The sequence below is a fragment of the Arvicanthis niloticus genome, chromosome 5, assembly GCF_011762505.2.
Source record: "Arvicanthis niloticus isolate mArvNil1 chromosome 5, mArvNil1.pat.X, whole genome shotgun sequence".
Classification (NCBI taxonomy): Eukaryota; Metazoa; Chordata; class Mammalia; order Rodentia; family Muridae; genus Arvicanthis; species Arvicanthis niloticus.
This window is the reverse complement of record NC_047662.1, coordinates 16,800,484-16,819,999: the sequence shown is the minus strand read 5'-3', so window position 1 is coordinate 16,819,999 and position 19,516 is coordinate 16,800,484. Positions and strand designations below refer to the sequence as shown.

The 19,516-nt window shown below is 43.5% G+C and overlaps 1 protein-coding gene across 35 annotated transcripts in view; it reads left to right on the top strand.

The window, feature by feature from the left end:
* Positions 1-19,516, top strand: part of Eif4g3 (eukaryotic translation initiation factor 4 gamma 3) — a 216,975-nt gene that overhangs the window by 83,179 nt on the left and 114,280 nt on the right. For 10 of the 35 annotated variants that reach the window (XR_013110371.1, XM_076933913.1, XM_076933908.1 and 7 more), the window contains 6 exons: positions 2,460-2,555; positions 3,879-3,992; positions 7,284-7,316; positions 17,448-17,468; positions 18,272-18,451; positions 18,922-19,036. Coding sequence is in view for 34 of the 35 variants with exons in the window: in XM_076933913.1 (XP_076790028.1) it covers positions 2,460-2,555; positions 3,879-3,992; positions 7,284-7,316; positions 17,448-17,468; positions 18,272-18,451; positions 18,922-19,036 (559 nt within the window). In the remaining variant the exon portion in view is untranslated. Of the gene's footprint in view, positions 1-2,459; positions 2,556-3,878; positions 3,993-7,283; positions 7,317-17,447; positions 17,469-18,271; positions 18,452-18,921; positions 19,037-19,516 lie in introns of those variants that run through there. The other 25 variants (XM_076933922.1, XM_034503938.2, XM_034503939.2 and 22 more) reach the window with 13 other exon arrangements.

Genomic DNA, 19,516 nt, shown 5'->3' with positions numbered 1-19,516 from the left:
CAGAGTCATACGTGCACATACCAAACACAGACACATACTCATGTAGTGAAAATAAAATGACTATTGAAAAAGACATTTGTTGAGTTGTTTACACACAAAATAGTAAAACCCAGTGGCGAGTTGAGTCCGTCAAGATACTGGATTAATCATTCAAGTGCAGCAAGTAACTAAGGGCTATGGAGGCTTCTGCTGCTCAGAGCGCAACAGGAGGACAGATGCCCAGTGAGACAGTTGTTGGCAGAGTTCTTTTACTCTGCTCCATTGACAAACACCACTGTGTTGTGTGTGCCTGCACCAGAGATTGCTTTGTATATTAGTGTGTGTGCCTGCATTACACACTGCTTTGTGTGTGTGTGTGTGCGCGCGCGCACGTGCTCGTGCGCACCTTTACTGGATCCTATGGGTCGCATGTGTGTGTCTGTGTGCCTGCACCGGACACTGTGCTCTATCTGTGTCTGTGTGCCTGCACTGGACACCATGCTTTACATGTAGACAAAACTGACTTGTATGCAGTATGAATTGTCTCTTTACATACATTCAGTGCAAATATTTAAAAGGAAAAGGAGTTGGATTTTCTTAAAAGGTATGTTTAGAGCAGAAGCCTAAACTACAGGAAAATAAAATTATTAGTGTAATTGTTGTAATAAGAAATATAAGGTGCAGTGGTGGGTACCTGTGATTGGTCCATGCAAAGATGTACCCTGGAGAAATGACATTATGCAGCGTTTCTTAGTGTGGAGCAACAGAGCTTTATTGAGGGAGGGAAGAGGTGTGGAGTCCTGAGGAAGGGACAGAGGGAGCCAAGTGGATATAGAGATGGGCAGACAAACAGGGAGCAGAGAAGGCACTCAGAGAGAGAGCTGGGGTAGCCTGCAGTCCTTTTTATCCACAGCACACACCTCACACACCTGGTGGTGCTGGCAGGTGACAGGAAAGGCACATTAAAAACAACACGAACAGTTCCTTTGGCTAGCCTGGCTAGCCGTGTGCCATTACTACTAGATAAAAACGCCACATCCATGAACGTTAATTGATGTTCTTCTCTTCCATTGGCTGTATGAGGCCTTTGTCAGCCACTGTGTTGAAGACGTTATTAAGATGCTGACTGCTTGGGAGGCAGAGGCAGGCAGATTTCTGAGTTCGAGGCCAGCCTGGTCTACAGAGTGAGTTCCAGGACAGCCAGGGTTATACAGAGAAACCTTGTCTCGAAAAAAAAAAAAACAAAAAAAAAAAAAAAAAAAAAAAAACAAAAACAAAAACAAAAGATGCTGACTAGTCAGGCACTATGGCTATAAAGCATCTCTCCAGCATGGTGCAGGAAAGAACAACGGGTTCCTTTTCTGTTGAGAGAGCACAGTGTACTGAGGGAGTCTGAGGTTGAACAGGAGAGTGTTTCTGTGATTCCACACAGCATGTAAGTCTTTTGAGACTGCCTTTGCTATTTGTCCAGACTGGCCTCAAACTTGTAGTTGTTTTGCCTTCTTGTGCAGGATTTACGGTCTGACCACCTTGCCAGCTATGATACTATCTTTTCTTTTCTTTTTTCTTTTCTTTTCTTTTCAAGTGTGGGGAGGTTTTGTTTGTTCATTTGTTTGAGGAGTTTTTTTTTTTAAGTTAGAAAAAAAAGTTTCTGGTTTCTTTTTGTTGTTGTTGTTTTGTTTTTCAAGACAGGGTTTCTCTGTATAGCCCTGGCTGTCCTGGCCAACTCACTCTGTAGACCAGGCTGGCCTCGAACTCAGAAATCCGCCTGCCTCTGCCTCCCAAGTGCTGGGATTAAAGGTGTGCGCCACCACTGCCCGGCAATACTATATTTTCAAACTTGTGAAGAAATACTTTTTAATCAATGTTAGCCAAAATTGATAAAAAAAAATCCACATGTATTTTTTAAAAGTTGATGTAGTCAAGCCTTTCAGTGTAGTGTTTAAAAGAATTTGTGGTAAGATAAAAAGTAAACCTGAATCGGTTTGTTCAGTTTCATCTAATTATTAACTACTTAATATTCATGACCGGGTAACTGCTCTGTTGTTCAATTTTTGGCTAGACTTAATAGAATTTGAGTAAGGAAAGAACTTACGGTGGCGCTTGGCCTTCTGTCTCTTGTGGAACTGACTGGGGAGAGGGCCACTGTGTTAAAGCATTGCCCAACACCCTCTGGCCTCCACCTCAGTTTCATTCCTTCACAACACGCTCACACGCACACGCACACACATATGCACGGGGTTGATGAAGTTCCAGTGGGCCCTTTGTACTCCTGGTTTGACAGAGTTGTACCTAGATTCGGGTTGCTGGCAGCTCTGTCAGGTCGCAGGCACTACCTTCTGCCTTCAGTTGCTGAACATTGTGATAAAGTTAAAACTTGGAAACGGAGCTACAGACCACTTGTGCAAGCTTTAAAAAGAATTTGAGTTGCTATGTCATATTTTTTAAAACTATGCTGTTGTTTTGCCGTTCTCTGACAGACCCCTTATCCCTCTGGACAGAATGCAGGTCCAGCCACATTGGTCTACCCTCAAGGCCCTCAGACAATGAATTCACAACCTCAGGCCCGGTCTCCGGTAAGTAGTAAGCAGAGGTGCCTCTCACTTCTGTAGAGCCGCTGGGATCTTTGATTGAATGCTCACTTTGTTCTGGGGAAGACTTCCATCACCATCCTCATCACCACCACTACACTGTCCCTGCTCTGACTGGTTAGCATTTGCATTGGCAGCAACTTAGATGCAGTGCTAGTTGACATCTCTTAGGGCAGTGAAGGTAGAGCTGTTGCACGCACTTCCTTCTGCACAGTCCAGTACATTCAGGTTTTCCTCCTTTAAGTTCTTACTATTTTACTTGTACTGTTTGGAATTCCGAAAAGTAAATTATGATGATGTTAGAAAGAAGCAAACTGGGTTTTACTGGTCAGCCTCAGGCTTGAGTGCTGTGGGAAGAAAGGTTTCTGAACCCGTGTCACTAGATGGTTCTAACCATTCAACAGTATGATCACGTGCATGATGTCCACCCAGGTGTGTTCATCTCTTCAGTGGTAAATGAATTGCCGTACAGATGTGAGTGCAGTCATCCTCGCTCACCCTCACGTGGATTGCATTATGTCTAAGATGGACTCCAGGTCATTCTCCTGTTTCACAGTGCACAGTGGCTTCTGCTCTCCAACCCTGAGCGTCGTTTCCTTCCCTGCATGAGTAGCTTTGGGCAGAAGGTGTCTCTGTAACATCTCATCATACCTCACATCCCTCCTTGTACTTGAGCTCTGTGGATTCTTGGGAAGCAGGGATCTTGTTTTTGCACCAACCCTGCTTTTTTGCTTGTAGCACAGGAAGGTCATTGCATTAGCTCCTGCTCAGTTGATTTCATGCATGAAGTTCGAATTGTTGAAATGTTCCAAAGATGTGCTTAAAGGGCTAGGAGAGTCTAGGCTGCACAGAGCGGCCTGTCTTCCTCACCTCTTCCTGCCTTCCTCTCCCTCGGTGCCTTCTTCTCCAACATCCTGTTCTTAGATCCTGGTTCTCCCCAGTTGTTGGACGAACCATTTTTAGAGTTGTGGGACATAAGACATTGTTGCCTGTTTGCTCGTCTCCTTTTTTACTCAAACGGTGAACCCCCAATGTCTGGTGCAAGTTTTGTTCTGAGAGTGGTTTGGGAATGTGGATACTTGACTATTGGAGTGGGCCTGAGATCACAGCAGAACCACTTACAGAGGCCCCCCATCCTAATTGTTAAGCATGGGTGTCATGGTAAACTCTTACTGTAGAGAACTCTGTAGCCTTCTCCCCTGCCCCCATTTAAATGATGGGGAAAGACAGTCAGAGTGAAATTACATGGTTAGAGCTTGGCCAAAACCTGACTGAAGAGCTGCATCTCTAAACCAGTTTTCTTGACAGCCCAGCAGAACAGTGCCAATACATTGCACAGACAACTGGAAGAGGAGGAAAGTTTTGGAACAGACTCCCGTTTACAGGTCCTTGGCTGGAAGAGGCTGGATAAAATACTGCATTGTAAGCAATATAACAAACTGTACTTCTTGCAGGCAGCAGTGCCTTGGGCACAGTATTTCTGACCACATCACATATTGGCTGATGAACAGAAATGCATTGATCGCTTCTTCTCTGGAAGTTCAGCCTGGCATGCTAGTTCCTGCCAGGCATTGTGAAAGCCATTACAAATTGGGTGGGTCATCTATTGGGAATTAGACAGGAATAACTGGGCTTTACATTTCCCCCCTTGTTTTAAATGTGAAGTGGAATGTCCCTTTTAGATTTGAATCTAAAAGATGAATTGTAAGGCTTTTTGCCTACCCTTACCATTTTATAATTGATTATCAGGGGGACAGTTGTCTGTAGTTATCAGCCATTTTTTCCCTGTGGTCATAAACTCCTCAGCTACTTACTATCCTGTTTGCAATTTTTTTTTGCCATCTCCTCTGGTAGTGACCATTACCACCCACATTAGTAAAACCCACACATGGCACATTTCATTCCATGTCCCAGAGCAAGGGCAAGACTAGTGGAGCCCAGGCTATTCTTGCTCATTGTTCTGGTCTAAGATCTTTTGTTTCATTTGTGTTGAAGCTGGGAGGGTAGATGGGTGTGAAGCTTGGTGGGATTGCATTTTCTGTTTCCATCCCAAGCTGCCATGTCTAATCTTCATCCTCTAGCTGCTGGGACCGGCAAGGAGAGGCGTGGGACTGCGCTGAGGGGCCTGCAGCTTACTGAGCAGTGGCAAACTAATTCCATTCTGTTTCTGCTGTAACAGGCTATTGGCCATGCGAAGTGTAGCCTTTCTGTTCTTCTTTGGTCATCTGTTTTTTCAGTCCTACTGGCTTCAAGTACCCCTTTTCTCCTTCAGGTCCCCTTCCTGTCTGTATTTCTAGTTGATCCATACTATCAAAGTTAGGTTCATAGTATGGAGAATCTTGTTCCTCATTTTAAAATGCTGACAAGCGTCCCGTCTGCTCCATTTTCTTGATGGAACTTTTCATACTGAGATTTATTTTTAAATGGTCTGAGAAAAATAGTGCAGCCATTGGAGTCTAATTTGGAATGGGGACACTTTGGCTTTTGAAGTGATCTGTAACGGTTCCATTGGCCATTCTCACTTACTGCCTGTGCACAGCATGGGAAGCCGTGACTAGGTGGCAGTAACCCTGGATCTCAGTTCATTAGATCCTTCGTAGCTACAACCTTACCATCTCAAAGTCCTGCGTTTTAAAGGAAAAAGTTTCTATTTTAACACAGGCCAGCAGTGACTACAGTTTGTTCTGTTGCTTACAGCCATCCATAGGGTCAGACTGGTAACACTCCAAAAGAGCCCTACAGCCCTTGGGACCATTGCAGAGTAGTTCAGGGGTCTTCCAGGGCCTTCACACTGGCATAGTTAAGATTTTCTTCTTAAATATATGTACACTTTTGTAAAACAGGTCTCTCTTGCCTAGAACTTTGCGGTTGTCTAAAGTTGGGCTGTTTTGTTAAAAACCTTGGAAATAGGGCCTTTCTGCAGAATAGCTATGAGACAGGTGCCCTGTGCAGCTCCATGTTTGAAGTGGCCTTCTCTCCAGTTTTTTTCACGTGTCACCAGAGGTCTCTCCTGCCACCCTCTACTTTCATGGCATACAGATGGTATTGCCTAATCTTGAAACTTGATGTCCACAGTGGAGGAACTAACTACTCTGTTCTCATAAATGAATAACTAAAAATTTAAAACCTTAGTTTCTGTAAAGAGGAGAAATTCTAGAGGACTCCTAGCTTCCACCTTCTGTCAGTTTGAAAAACCGATTTGCCAGATTTGGTGGCTTTTCTCACATGAGCAAGCACAGAGTATCAAAGCACTCTTGTAAACACTTGATGACCTTGTAGCCTCTGGGGTAGGATCTCTTGTCAGAAATGTTGTTTTTTAATTGGCTCTCCATACTGGGATGGCATGGTCCACAGTACTGCTGAGCACTTTCAGTGCAGGGTAGCACAGTAGGTCAGTTAGCAGCTGGAGCTTCCTCTTATGTGTGTGTGGGGGGGGTGAGTGGAGTGCGAAGCAGAGAAGAGTGGCCCTCAGTCTCTGCAGCCTGCTTCCTCTGGGGTTGTGGAGGCACAGGGGCTTCCAATACAGAGATTTGCTTCGTCCTTAAATACTGTAAATAACAGCCGAGTGGTTTGTGCTCACAACTGTGTTTGTGATGTTCTCATTGCTAAAGGAGGGGAGGGGGTGTAACCCTCTAGGTGGCTTTGTATGCTGTAGTTTCTCTGTCTTTGTAGTTCAAATTATTAGTAGGGGTCAGGGGTCAGCTTTTGCTCTGATAAATTACATAGTTCCAGAGGGTTTTTGTTTGTTTGTTTTGTTTTTGATTTTTGTTTTTTAATTCTAAGAAATTGTTCTGAGAGGTGGAGTGGAAGTGCATGTCACCTGCTGGAAGCAACAGAAGATGCAACTTCCCTTCTCTCCTCCCCAGTGTAGACATAGGCAAGCCCTCTCTCAGTGGGGCTTTCAGTGTCACTCCTAGTTTTGAATTTTTGTACTTCTTTCCCATTACCCTCCACTTTACAAGGATGCTGTTTTGATTAATAATGTTGGAGACCACTGTTCTGTACTGCTGTTTGCTTTAACATGCTAGTGTGCAGCTTCACTAGTTAACTGCATTTCAACACACACACACTCACAAACACACATATACCCCAAACCTTACTGTCAGACACCCCTCTAAGGAAGATTTCAGTCTATTTTTGATGTGCATTTCCTGTGGACATAAGTGCTTTTGTAATGTGAACCCATTTCTGGTGCCCTCCAACTGCACACACTTTCATCCAGCACATTTGATTTCCGTGTTCGTTTTAATACAGCCAACCACCTAGTGTTTCAAACTTTCCTTTACATTGGGATCTCTCTCTCTCTCTCTCTCTCTCTCTCTCTCTCCCTCCCTCCCTCCCTCCCTCCCTCCCTCCCTCCCTCCCTCTTTCTTTCTTTCTTTCTTTCTTTCTTTCTTTCTTTCTTTCTTTCTTTCTGTTTTTCTTTCTTTCGGCTTTATTCATGCTGTTCTCATAAGAGAGAACCCAGGTGCTAATAGCTCAACAGCTTATTCTCAGCTTCTGAATGACAGGGTATCTGGGCGGTGGTGTTAACTGTTGGGTCTTGGTGCCTGTCTGTCACTGTCTTGCAGCAAAACCTTTACTGTTTTGTGTTTTTATTTTTCCCCTTGTGGGTTGTTACCCTTTAGTTTGTTGTATACTGTAATGTTGGTTTCTGTTGTGTTTCTGACTCTTTGTGCCTTTCCTTTTGTGTCTGTTCCCTTCTCCTCTCAGTTTGCAGCGGGGCCTCGACCTGCCCATCATCAGGTACTGTATCCTTGTCCCTCACAGTCACCGTGACTAACATAACATGTGGGGCTTAGTAGCTGCCGACCCTTAGAATGCTGCCCCCTGTGTGACCACCCAGTGACTTCCCAGAGCAGCCTCTGAGCAGGTTTTCGTGGCTTTACTTCTCATTAGTTTCACTAGACTTTATTTTAACAAGCCCGTTTGCCTCTGTTCACAGCAAGCTTAAAAACATTTTTCTTTCCTTGAAAAGACACTTTGAATTTAACTAATTACGAAATGTTAGGTATATTAAGTCTTCATGAATTTATTGATAGACATAATCTGATGGAGCAGGCAACATTCTAAGGGTTGTTAACATCTCCTGTAACTGATACTGATGTGTCGATAACATTAGTGTTTCTAAAACCACCTGTGAGTGACTAACTTAGACCTCATAACAAATTGATTAACCACGAGGTGCATTTACCTACTGTATAGAGCTCTTCATATACCTTACTTAACCTGAATGTTTTAACTTATTATTCTATAAGGCATTACAAGAAATAAAGCTTAGAAAGTCAGACACAAGTCTTGTGTTTGCAGATGTGTTCTAAAGGTAACCCAGTGTGAAAAACAAGACTCGGCTTGTCGCCTTGTCCACAGTCTAACACTTGCTGCCATATTCTGAGACATCTTCTCTTTGGTGGAGCAGGAAGAGCCCAGGTTAATATTAGGGCTCATATTTACCAGCTCTTCTGAATGTGACCCGCTGCACGGGGCGCGCTCTGTTTAAGCCCCAGATCCCTGCTGTGTAAACAGATGAAACAGGGACGTACAGATACAGCATCCGAGACAGCGTGAACAGTCACTCGGTCTCTTAGTGATGCTTCTAGTCAATATAGTGCTGTTGAGAAAACATCAGATGGACCCTTCCTGCATTTGCCCAGATGCTTTGTTCAGGATTTTATTACTCAGTAAATGTGTGTTGCCTCACTATAAGTCTTCAATATAAGTCAAAAAAGTGATTTGATACAAAGCTCCACTTCTTAAGACGTACTCTTAACAATTTGGAGGAGGCAGGGCCACCAAATTCTGAGCTATTTTAAGCACGGATATGACATGGTGGTTATTCTTTGGTGGGAGCTATTCAACAATTATTTCAGTTTGCTGATATACTACTACAAAGACTTTGGAATGTTGGCACTAGGCAGATGTGGCCTTTATTCCTCCTTATTAACTGAGGGTTCTGGGTAACTTACTCACTGGGCTGGCTCAGCTTCATCTCTAAAATTGGGATTGATAATGATGCCTCAAAAAGGAAGAATGTGAAGAATAAGAAGATAATGCACATGAAGTGGTCAGTAGGATGTATCAGGACATGGGCTTGATACCACTTATAAATGTCATTCCTTTAGGATTTATATAATTAATAAAATTGTGTGTGTGTGTGTGTGTGTGTGTGTGTGTGTGTTTTACCTACATATATGGCTGCATGACATATATGTATAACAGTACCTCATGAGTACTGTTGCCCTTGGAGGCCAGAAGAGGGCATTGGATCCCTTAGAACTGGAATTACTGGTGGCTGTGAGCCACCATGTGGATACTAGGAATTGAACCTGAGTCCTCTGCTTAACCACTGAGCCATCTGCCCAGTTCCAGAATGAATATGTTTTAAGAATTTATTCAACTCTGAAGAGACAAAGCTTTTAGTTTATCCCAAGAGAGAAACAAGGGCATCTCTGATCCAGGAACAGAGCAGCAAGGGTGGTTTGTGGTTTAGCTAGAGAAGGAGGGTGCCTCCTGATTCCTGTAAGGGGCCACTGTTGAGTCTCTTCCCTTACCTCTGTCTGTCTGTCTGTCTGCCTGCCTGCCTGCCTGCCTGCCTGCCTGCCTTCCTTTCTCTGTCTCTCTCTCTGTCTCTCTCTCTCTGTCTCTCTCTCTCTGTCTCTCTCTCTCTGTCTCTCTGTCTGTCTCTCTCTCTCTCTCTCTCTCTCTCCATTTCTTTGAATAGACTTATTTTTTGTAAGATTTGTTTATTTTATGTATATGAGTATACTGTCACTCTTTTCAAATATACAAGAAGAGAGCATCAGATCCTATTACATATGGTTGTGAGCCACCATGTGGTTGCTGGGAATTGAACTCGAGACCTCTGGAAGAGCAGTCAGTCTTCTTAACCACTGAGCCATCTCTCCAGCCCCACCTTTGTGTTTCTTAAACATTGATTTTTTTTCTCAGGGAAGACTGACAGTAGTAGTAATTAGGACTGCCTTTGGCAACTCTGCTCTTCTTGTGGTAGGTGGTGTGAAGTACAGATTACACAGGAAAGGGTAGTTCTGAAACCAAAGCAGTGTTACCATCCTGGCCTCACTTACTAGAGTGACAGACCATTCAAGATGGTTGGTTACTCTAAAAGGGTTTTTGTTCTCGAATGAGTGGAGCAGAAACTGAAAGGCTTTGTGTTTGTGCTCCCTGGGATCAGCTGCAGTGGCCTTGGAAGTTCAGATACCACATTAAGCTTTCTAAATGCTGGCTCTGAGCGGTCCTTTTCTAAGCTCTTTTTCAGGTATGTGATTTACTTTCAGAAAGTTTTGGGACATAAGATTGATTTGAGTGGCCATGTTCCTTGTATAAAATATATCTCAGGGAAGTGGTTGGCCTTTCTTCCTCTTCTAATAATGCTTATCTTACAAGAACACGAGAATATAGCCTTTTTTGATTGTTTTCAATTCTCAAAGAATAAGGTAAAAATATATTTACAAGATAAGTAATCTATGAAAACATTCTACTGCTAAATAGAGACATGCAAGTGTGTGTTGCATTCCTCAGCAGGAAAGGTCTTTGCTTGTTTGCGCAGATGTGACATCAGGTAGCTACCTCAAGCTGGCATGGAGCTCACTAATAGCCGAGGGTGTTTGTTCTTTAAGTTATCATATGTGGATGTGTGTGGATGTGTGTGCTACAGTGCATATATGAGTCTGTTTATTCCTTCCACAGAGGTGGCTCAAGCTTGGGTCTTCAGGCTTGTTCTCACAGCAAGCACTACACCTGCTGAGCCAGCTCCTTAGCCCAGGACTTGAACTTCTTGATCCATCTGCCTATGCCTTCCTAATGTTGAGATCACAGGAAGGTTCCCCACATCCCGATTGTCTGGTGCTTGGGCTTGAACCTGTGCTCAGAAAGCACCAAGTAAGCTGTATCTAAAGTCTTAGGGAAAATCTTTTCTCAAGGTTATTTTTGGAGATGAGTTCCTGGCATGTTACCTTTGAATACAGAAAATTTAGGTGGCTGTTGTTTCTAGTTACTCTGTTAAATTAGAGGCTTTTCATTATACCTCAGAGACTTCAGTGGCTAAGGAAGTCTAAACCAGACGTAGTGATGGAAATGGTGATAGAAGATTCGTAGAGTCAAGGCCTACCTGATGAGACTCTGTAAAGAGAGTAGGGCAGTCCCCTGGCTCAGCCCCACAGAACAGCAATTACTGTGGAGTGGTTCCAAGCAGGAGGTGCCAACACCAGTGATGGGGTAGCGTAAGTCAGTGGAAGGAAGAGTTTGCTGTCTTGCCTGGGCAGGAAGTCTGTTTTGAACGTGTGTGAAGAAATCAGTTGTAGAAAAACCATCATGGCCGGGCGGTGGTGGCGCACGCCTTTAATCCCAGCACTTGGGAGGCAGAGGCAGGTGGATTTCTGAGTTTGAGGCCAGCCTGGTCTACAGAATGAGTTCCAGGACAGCCAGGACTACACAGAGAAACCCTGTCTCGAAAAACCAAAAAAAAAAAAAAAACCAAAAAAAAAAAAAAACCCAAAAAACCAAAAAAACAAAAAACCATCATGTAAATTGCAGTGTGCTTAGCAATGTTTGGCCTCCACCTCCTAGTCAGTTCCACTCTGCCTGTGTCCAGACATGCTCATGGAGATGGTGCTATTTCCCCTTTGAGACTGCTGAGTCTATGTCCCTCTCCCTGCAAAATCAGGTAGAGACATATAGCTTTATAGAGTTCATTATACAGAACAGCACACTGACAGCTTCATAGTAAAGCTTTTCAGGGACAAAGTGTATACATACATACACATTTAAAACAAAAGCGCATGTCCATCTTTGTCCGTGGGTATTGAAGGCTGCTGTGCTTCAGGCTGAAGTTGAAGACACAGATTGCTTATCCACCAATGGTTGTTTGCTTTGACTAGATAGGATTAAAGCAAGAATTAGAAGTAGCTTCAGAGCTGGGTCTAGTGGTGTTTGTCTTTGATCCCAGTACTTAGGAGGCCCTTGCAGGTGGATGGATCTCTGTGAGTTTAAGGATAGCCTGGTCCACATAGTTCTAAGACAGCCAGGGATACAGAGTGAAACACTGTCTCAACCCCTACTTCCTGGCCTCCAAAAAGGATAAATTCACTTCAGAATTGGACAGACCTTTCATGTAAGTCTTTAGGGTGCCAAGGCAAGTGCACCCCAAGCTGTAAGCCATCCTGAGTACACAGTGAAATTGCTTACTCAACACAGCCCCCAAGCCACCCACCCTAAGACTTTGAGACTAGCAGCTAGATTTCTTGTCTCTCTTTCATCAGTGGCTACTTTCTTATCATTTCTATCCTGTTATGTTTTGTAAAGAAATGTACATTAGAGAATATTCCCTATGACCGTGACAAGTATGTCTCTTGTTGTGGCTTAGTAAGTGTTTCAGCAGACATGGACAAACCAAATGAGTTGAGGACTATTTGAAGGGATTCATGAAAAAAGAAAAAAAAATGTTCCATGTAGTTAGAAACTATACTTTTTTTTTCCTGTGTAAAATAGAGTTATGTAAATTTTAGTAATTTCTAGGATTTTTTTGTTTGTTTGTTTGTTGTTTTTGTTATCGAGACAGGGTTTCTCTGTGTAGTCCTGGCTGTCCTGGAACTCACTCTGTAGACCAGGCTGGCCTCGAACTCAGAAATCCGCCTGCCTCTGCCTCCCGAGCGCTGGGATTAAAGGTGTGCGCCACCACCGCCCGTCAATTTCTAAGATTTTAAATATTGAATATTTCATTTGTTCTTAATAGAGTCAAGAACCTGCTGTTGGATCAGCTCCTTGGGGTTTTTGTTGTTGTTGTTGTTTACAAGCTGCTTAACTGTATTTGGCACACTGGAGTTAACCTTCCAGCGCTGTCAGGAGAGACCCTCTCCATCGAGGTGCGCAGTGGCCATGTGCATGCTATGTGCATGCTGTTGGGTCTCGGCACAGGCAAGCTGCTTTTCATCTGGGTTTTCCTAGCCTGTCATTTTGTAACTGCAGAACTTGTCATATGAACACTTTTCCAAGAGAGAAGGAGATGTGTGCTGTGCCACTGTAGAAAGCTGTTAGTTACCTGTCTTTCCTTGAAAATTTCAGGGTGACTGGAAGCTAAGAGAGCAGCATGCCCTCAGTGAGCAGAGCCCACTAGGTTCGATGTAACCCTGCCTGAGGTAGTGCTTTGTATTTAATTATTGAAATTGGTGTAGTTGGATTTGCAGTTCCTGTGTTGCTATCCTTATCCTGATTTGGGGTTTCACAGTGAGATCAAGTGGTAGCTTTTTTTTTTTTTTTTAAATGATTTTTTTTTTAAATGTATATAAGTATACCATTGCTCTCTTCAGACACACCAGAAGAGGGCATCAGACCCAATTGTAGATGGTTGTGAGCCACCATATAGTTGCTAGGGATTGAACTCAAGACCTCTGAAAGAGCAGTCAGTATTCTTAACCACTGAGCCATCTCTCCAGACCAAGTGTTAGCTTTTTTAGTTTGCAGTTTTGTTTTTTTCCGGTAAAAGACAGGGTCTCATTGTATAGCCTTCCCTGGTCTGCAACTCACTGTCTAGACAAATTGGACTCAAACTTTGAGATATTCACCCATTTCTATATTCTGAATGCTGGCACCACCATGCCCACCCCATGTGTATCCTGATTAAGAGAGAAAACCAGGAAGTTGATATCTTACCTTGTTCACAGCAGACACTCATGTGCAATGGTCACATGCTCTGATTATGTGGTGTTGACAAATGCTGAGTGATATGCCTTGTTCACAGTGATTGCTGTTAGTGTGAGCAGAAGATGAACAGGCTGAGGTGAGACAGCACACTGGGGGCATTCTGAAATGTGTGGATTCCTGTGGTAGCTTGGTTTCTTTTGCCAGAAGATAAATCTAAGATAGTTGGCTTGTGATTTTCTTCTTTCCTTTGTATTCACAGGCTTGAAGGTTTTTCTACTAAGAAGTGTACTGTTAAGATGAAGGCTTTAAGCCCTCCTCTGGGGCCACACCTGGGCACAGCAGAGTTTAGGAGAAATGACTAAGCAAGCAAAGCAGGCATGGGAGCAGAGCTAGGTCACAAGGGGGGGGAGGGGTAGTGAGGCAAGCGCTGCCTCTGCCAGCATCCACTGTTAGCCTCACCGCCAACTGTCCTTGGCTTTTGCTTTCTTATCTATAAAATGGGTAAGATACAATTGTAAAGGACAGGACTTAGAAGTTTGATAATAGCATCATAGATTTGCTCTGTGGGCATTTGAGGTTTAAAATATTTGGTTTAAAATAAAAGGCTCTGCTGCCTCCTGCCTCTAGTGTGTGTGTGTGTGTATGTGTGCGCGTGCGCACACGTGTGTGTGTGTGTGTGTGTGTGTGTGTGTGTGTATGCACACATACATTCTTAAGCCACAGAAGTATATTAGCCAGAAGAGTGTATCAGATCCTTCTAGGGCTGGAATAAAGCTGCTGCTAGGAGCCACCCGCCATGGGTGCTGGTAACTGAACTAGGATCCTTATAATGTTTTTCTTTATAAGGTGCTCCTGACTGTTGACTCATTCTCCAGTCCCTTCCCAAGCTAGTCTAAAACTAGAAATGAAGTGTTCTTAGAGGCTGTTCAGTCCCAGACTCATCCTCCTGTCAGAATCCTTGGGTCTGTTCTTTCCTCCCTGATACAGCCCTTGGTGACACCACTGTTAATAGAGCTTTCTGTGGTGATGGGTGTTTTCTCTGCACACCTTTCACTTCTGTAGTTCCTGGCTGCATATGCTACTGATCACTCGAAATGCAGTGCCAGTTGTATTAGTGAGAGATTGATTACTGTGAAGAGATGCCATGACTGGGCAACTCTTATAAAGGAAAATATTGGAGCTGGCTTACAGTTTCAGAGGTTTAGTCCATTATCATCAAGGCAAGTAGCATGGCAGCCTGCAGGCAGACATGGTGCTGGAGAAGGAGCTGAGAGGTCTACAGGTATCAGAAGGAGACTGTGTGCCACACTGGGTGTAGCTTGAGCATATAAGACCTGAAAGCCCACCCCCACAGTGACACAAGTGACTCCAACAAGGTTATCTTTATCAGTGCTCCTCCCTATGGACCAGGCATTCACACACATGAATCTGGGAGGATGTTCCTATTTAAACCACCACAGCAATTTTCAGATAACTTTGAGAATTGTCAGTTACACAGAAGATCTGACTGTGGATGTTAGGGATAGACAGTGAATGAGGGGAGAGATGAGGCAGACTGAGTACTTTGGAGCCAGTAAAAAAGCCTTCAGTGTGTGACACTCATTTAAGTATGGACAGTTGTGTCGTTTATTGCGCGAGTTTATTTGTTTTAATAAGTGGTAGCTTACTGCCATGCCCACTCACCTGAAAATAGCCTGCATGTCTTGCATCACCATTAAATAGAATTATATACCATTGAATAGTTAGGAAGGGGTGTTAAAAAAATAAACAAACCTCAGCTTCTGTTTTGTGTTTCTTGCTGGCACAGCTTTTCTAGTCCTGTATGTGTGTGGATGTGTTGTGTGCATATATTCATGTATGGATGTGATGTATGTGTATGATTGTGTTGTGTGTGTGTGATTGTGTTATATGTGTATGTGTGTCTGTCTACCTATATGTTTAAGAGGACAGATAAGCTTCAGGTAGCCAGCCTCTGTAAGGTGTTAATTTAGTGCAGTTTGAATGGTCTTTCAAATGGTATGGCACGCATATTCATGCATGTGAACAAGTGCCTGTGTCTTGTAAAAGGCATAGTCGGTCTTGAGAATAGAAACTAGCTTTTTGACTAGGAGATGGAAATTTTGTGAAGGAATCAATGCCTCCTTTCTCTTAGCAGGGTTAGTTATGATTGCAGATGTTTATATGTTAGTGTACTGGATATAGGCTCCACTAAGTCCCCTCTGACTTTGAAATGAATAGGTTTCTTGTGGTTGATCTGAAATGCATAGATTTCTGTCTCATGAGAGGTACTATATACAAGAGCCAACAGTCCAGACCTAGAGCCCAGCCCTAGCAGATGAGGGACCTGCAGCTAGCCCTCCAGTAAAGTCTGCTCCTCTGCTGGGATCTGTGGTGTCAGCAGTAGGACATGCCTTAGATAGAGACTGGCTGTGAGCATGAATTAGTGTTACAAAGAAATTGTGGGCCAAGGCTGGTGGCTCTGTAATGCCAGGGAGAGCTCATCTATTGTCCATATTGATGTATTTTATGCAGTTTCAGTGTTGAAAAAATAAAAATGCCTTCTATCAGCATAGTTACATATTTCTGCTGTGCCAGCTTGGCTTGGCTCACATCGGGGTTTTCATTAGAAACACTTGGGTTCGACATGACTGAAGGAAATACGCTATTCAGAAACCCTTTTGAATAAGGTAATCAGTTAGTTCATTGTGCAAGCTTGTTAAGGATCCTATCAGAGTAGTTGAGATGCAGTCAGGAAAGTGCTTATGTATAGGATGCAGGAGAACTTACCTTATCTGCTTTCAATATATTTGTATGTGTGCCCGGCAGTTTCTTGTCTTGTCTTCTCTCCTTTGCCACCCCATAATACAGCTCTTTATGGGGTGGGAAGTTAGTGTATAATGTCATTTGAAGAGCAAAGGAGATAGCCCGTCTGTAGGTTTGTTGCTCTTCTTGTCTCGACTTCATCTAGAGTTGATGGAAAGGGGTCTATCTAATGGCACAAGTCTCTCCATCTGTCCTTCCTCATCCTACGGTGTTCATCATCGAGTGGGGGATGATGGCCCCTTCTTAAAGCCAGGGATGTTTTCGTACCTCCTGATGCATAAAATGTGTAATAGAAATGCTGACGTTTATTCTAAAACTGTGTTTACAACACAGATTTATGTAAGTGTCAATGTGTCTGCTGGCCATGGAATGGAGTGTCACCATTTGAGCCTTCCTGATTGTAGCCGACACAGATGGTGTCTGTCCTCATAGCTGTCAGTAGAGATAGACAACCAGGAGACTTTTGTAGAATCTTAACACTCATCTCCCAACTCTTAATTCCTAAGATAGCAACTTTTTTTCCATCTCCATCCTCTCCTCCTTTGGACTTACTTGCAGGGCTCCTTGCTCATCCCATCTGCTTCTCTGTGGTCTGAGGTCTTTAGGGCTTCCTTGTATAGAGGTTGAATGGGAGCCAGGGCTGGGCCACACATTACAGTTCCTCCCATGTTAGACACTGGAATGCCTGTTAACAAAAGGATGGAGTAGGACTTCAGAGAGCCTGCAGTCAAAAGCAACACCCGTGTCCAGAGTTGGGAGGCAATTCAGGGCCTTTCAGAGCTGGACCAGCTTTTTTTGGTATTAGAACTCTCTGATTTAGAGCTGTATGTGGAGTTATTTATTTTATTTATTTTATTTATTTTTTGGTTTTTTGAGACAGGGTTTCTCTGTGTAGCCCTGGCTGTCCTGGAGCTCACTCTGTAGACCAGGCTGGCCTTGAACTCAGAAATCTGCCTGCCTCTGCCTGCCTCTGCCTCCCAAGTGCTGGGATTAAAGGCGAGCACCACCACCGCCCGGCGTTATTTATTTTTTTTTTAACGCCCTATTTAAGTTAAGACTAGACTGTTGTAAGATAGTCCCAAATGTACTTTTGTTACCAAGCACTTTTAAAAAGGTGTTACAGAAACTGTTAGGAGGATTTTTGTCACTGGATTTTTTTTTTTTTTTTTTTTTTTTAAATTTTCAACTGTGTAAGTAGAACTTTGATTCCATGTATGCTTGAGTCTTAAGTGGAGGATTGCCATTCTGATTTCCTAGTTTTTATTCTTCTGAAGAACTGAACAGAACGTTGTTTTTGTTGAGCTGCATGCTAATGTCCTACCCTTCCTACTGATCTGTAAGCTTTTCCATTGGCTTTCTTTCTGTTTCCTGCTGCTTCTTGCTTCATAATTGAAGGGAGGATTCAGACCCATCCAGGTAACACTACTGGTTCTGCATGGCCTCTTTACTACTCTGTCTTCCTGTTACTTTGCAATGCAATTGCTAATGACTAGATGCAGACATACTGGAGACTGAGTCTAGGGCTGGAGCTAAACATGTATGGAAGACTGTGCGTTATTTCAGGTGTGGCTGCCATGGGCAGGCGGGTGGGCGCTGGATTCTGCTCAGTTTAGACTATTGTGAAACTTACTTAATTTAGATTCTCCACTTTTTTTGCAGAGTGTTTTAGAAAGCAGAATTGGAATGGGCTTTAGAGTGTGGGTGTGGCACCATCCTGACAGGCTTCTTTCTGTGTGTGATAACCGCATAGATGATTTGAATTTGGTTTAATGGACTTGGGTGAAAACGCTGATGTTCATGTAGATTCTTGGTCTCCTACTTGTTTTACAAATGGTTTTTTTGGTTGATTACTTCTAGTTTTTAATAATTTGATTTTGAGCCACTTCTTATTCAGAAGTTATTGCATTTTTATAAAATAGGGTGTTTAGAGAAATACCAGTTACTCTGTTGTATTTGTTACAGATATTAAAATTAATAGTTATGGTGCATGGCTTAAACTTTAAATAGCTGAGGCCTAAGTATTGACACTGCTCTGTTGTTAATATATTAACATTGATCAGAACCTTACTCAGAGTGGAATATATTTTGTGAACTTAGTTATATCTCTGAGTAGATGAGTTTAGTAGTGGGGGAAAAGAGAAAACTTAAGGTATTAGAGCTATATATATTAATTACCCTTTGTGAAAATCACATTTTTTTTTTTTATCTCCCTATCCCAGTTTTTCCAGAGGCCTCAAATCCAGCCTCCTCGAGCTGCCATCCCAAACAGCAGTCCTTCCATTCGTCCTGGTGCACAGACCCCCACCGCCGTGTATCAGGCCAATCAACACATCATGATGGTTAACCATCTGCCTATGCCATACCCAGTACCCCAGGGGCCTCAGTACTGTATACCACAGGTAAGGAAGAGCCTGGCTCTAGTGGGGTGGGATAGTGATTGATGGCCTGGATTTTAGTGATGTGTGAAGTTTTTTTATTGTTTATACGGCTAGCCATTTTTTTAATCAACTTTAATAACACTATATAGAGATTCTTCTACAAATTCATAAGTTGCTGGAGAAATTATCTCCCAACAGCGTCTCTTCTTCACAAAGACTGGTTGCTTTAAAGTGGACCCAGTCATCCTCCTTCCTGTGGCATCATTCATGTCATTTAACAGACCAGCCTGAGGTCACTTTGCAGTGAGCATGGCTTCAGTGAGCACACAGTCTCAGCAGGATAGATCTCTTCCCTGTCGCTACCTCTCCCTCAAGCAAGCACTGAGATATATTTTTCAGCCAAGCCTTCACTTCCTCTAGATAGTCTCTGCACACGGTGCTTTACTTTCTGGAAGCTTCCCTGTGTCATCTGCATGTGTGCTTTCTTCTAGTACCGTCACAGCGGCCCTCCATATGTGGGGCCCCCACAGCAGTATCCAGTTCAGCCGCCCGGGCCGGGGCCTTTTTATCCTGGACCAGGACCTGGGGACTTCGCTAATGCTTATGGTGAGTAAGGACTCGCCATGCGGCCCCGTGCATTTGTCCTGCTTGCCTTAGTCTTGGCTGGGTCACACTAAGGATTGCTGCTTAGACATTCGGGGGATTTTTAAATAAAATCTTACAAAGGGTTTTGTCTTGAGCTTTTTTTAGGGAGTAGCTTACAGGGAAATTATTATAAAAATATGTGTCATCAGTGACACCTGAAGGGCTCATCCTGTTGGATTCATGTGGCAGGTCTGTCCTGCATCTTTATGTTCTTTGTTGGTAGTCCAAAGTTGCCTCCCCTCTGAGCTTTGATTCTCAACATACTCTACCCCCTTCATCTCATGAAATATCTATGATGCAGAGATTCCAGTGTGTTCTGTTGTCTGCTCTGGTGCAAGCCCCTACACCAGTGAGTGGCAGACTCTGGAGAGTGAGCAGGGGTGCCGCATTTCTTCCCTGCACCTCTTAGGCAGCACTGTTGTCCTAGGGCAGTTCTGAGGA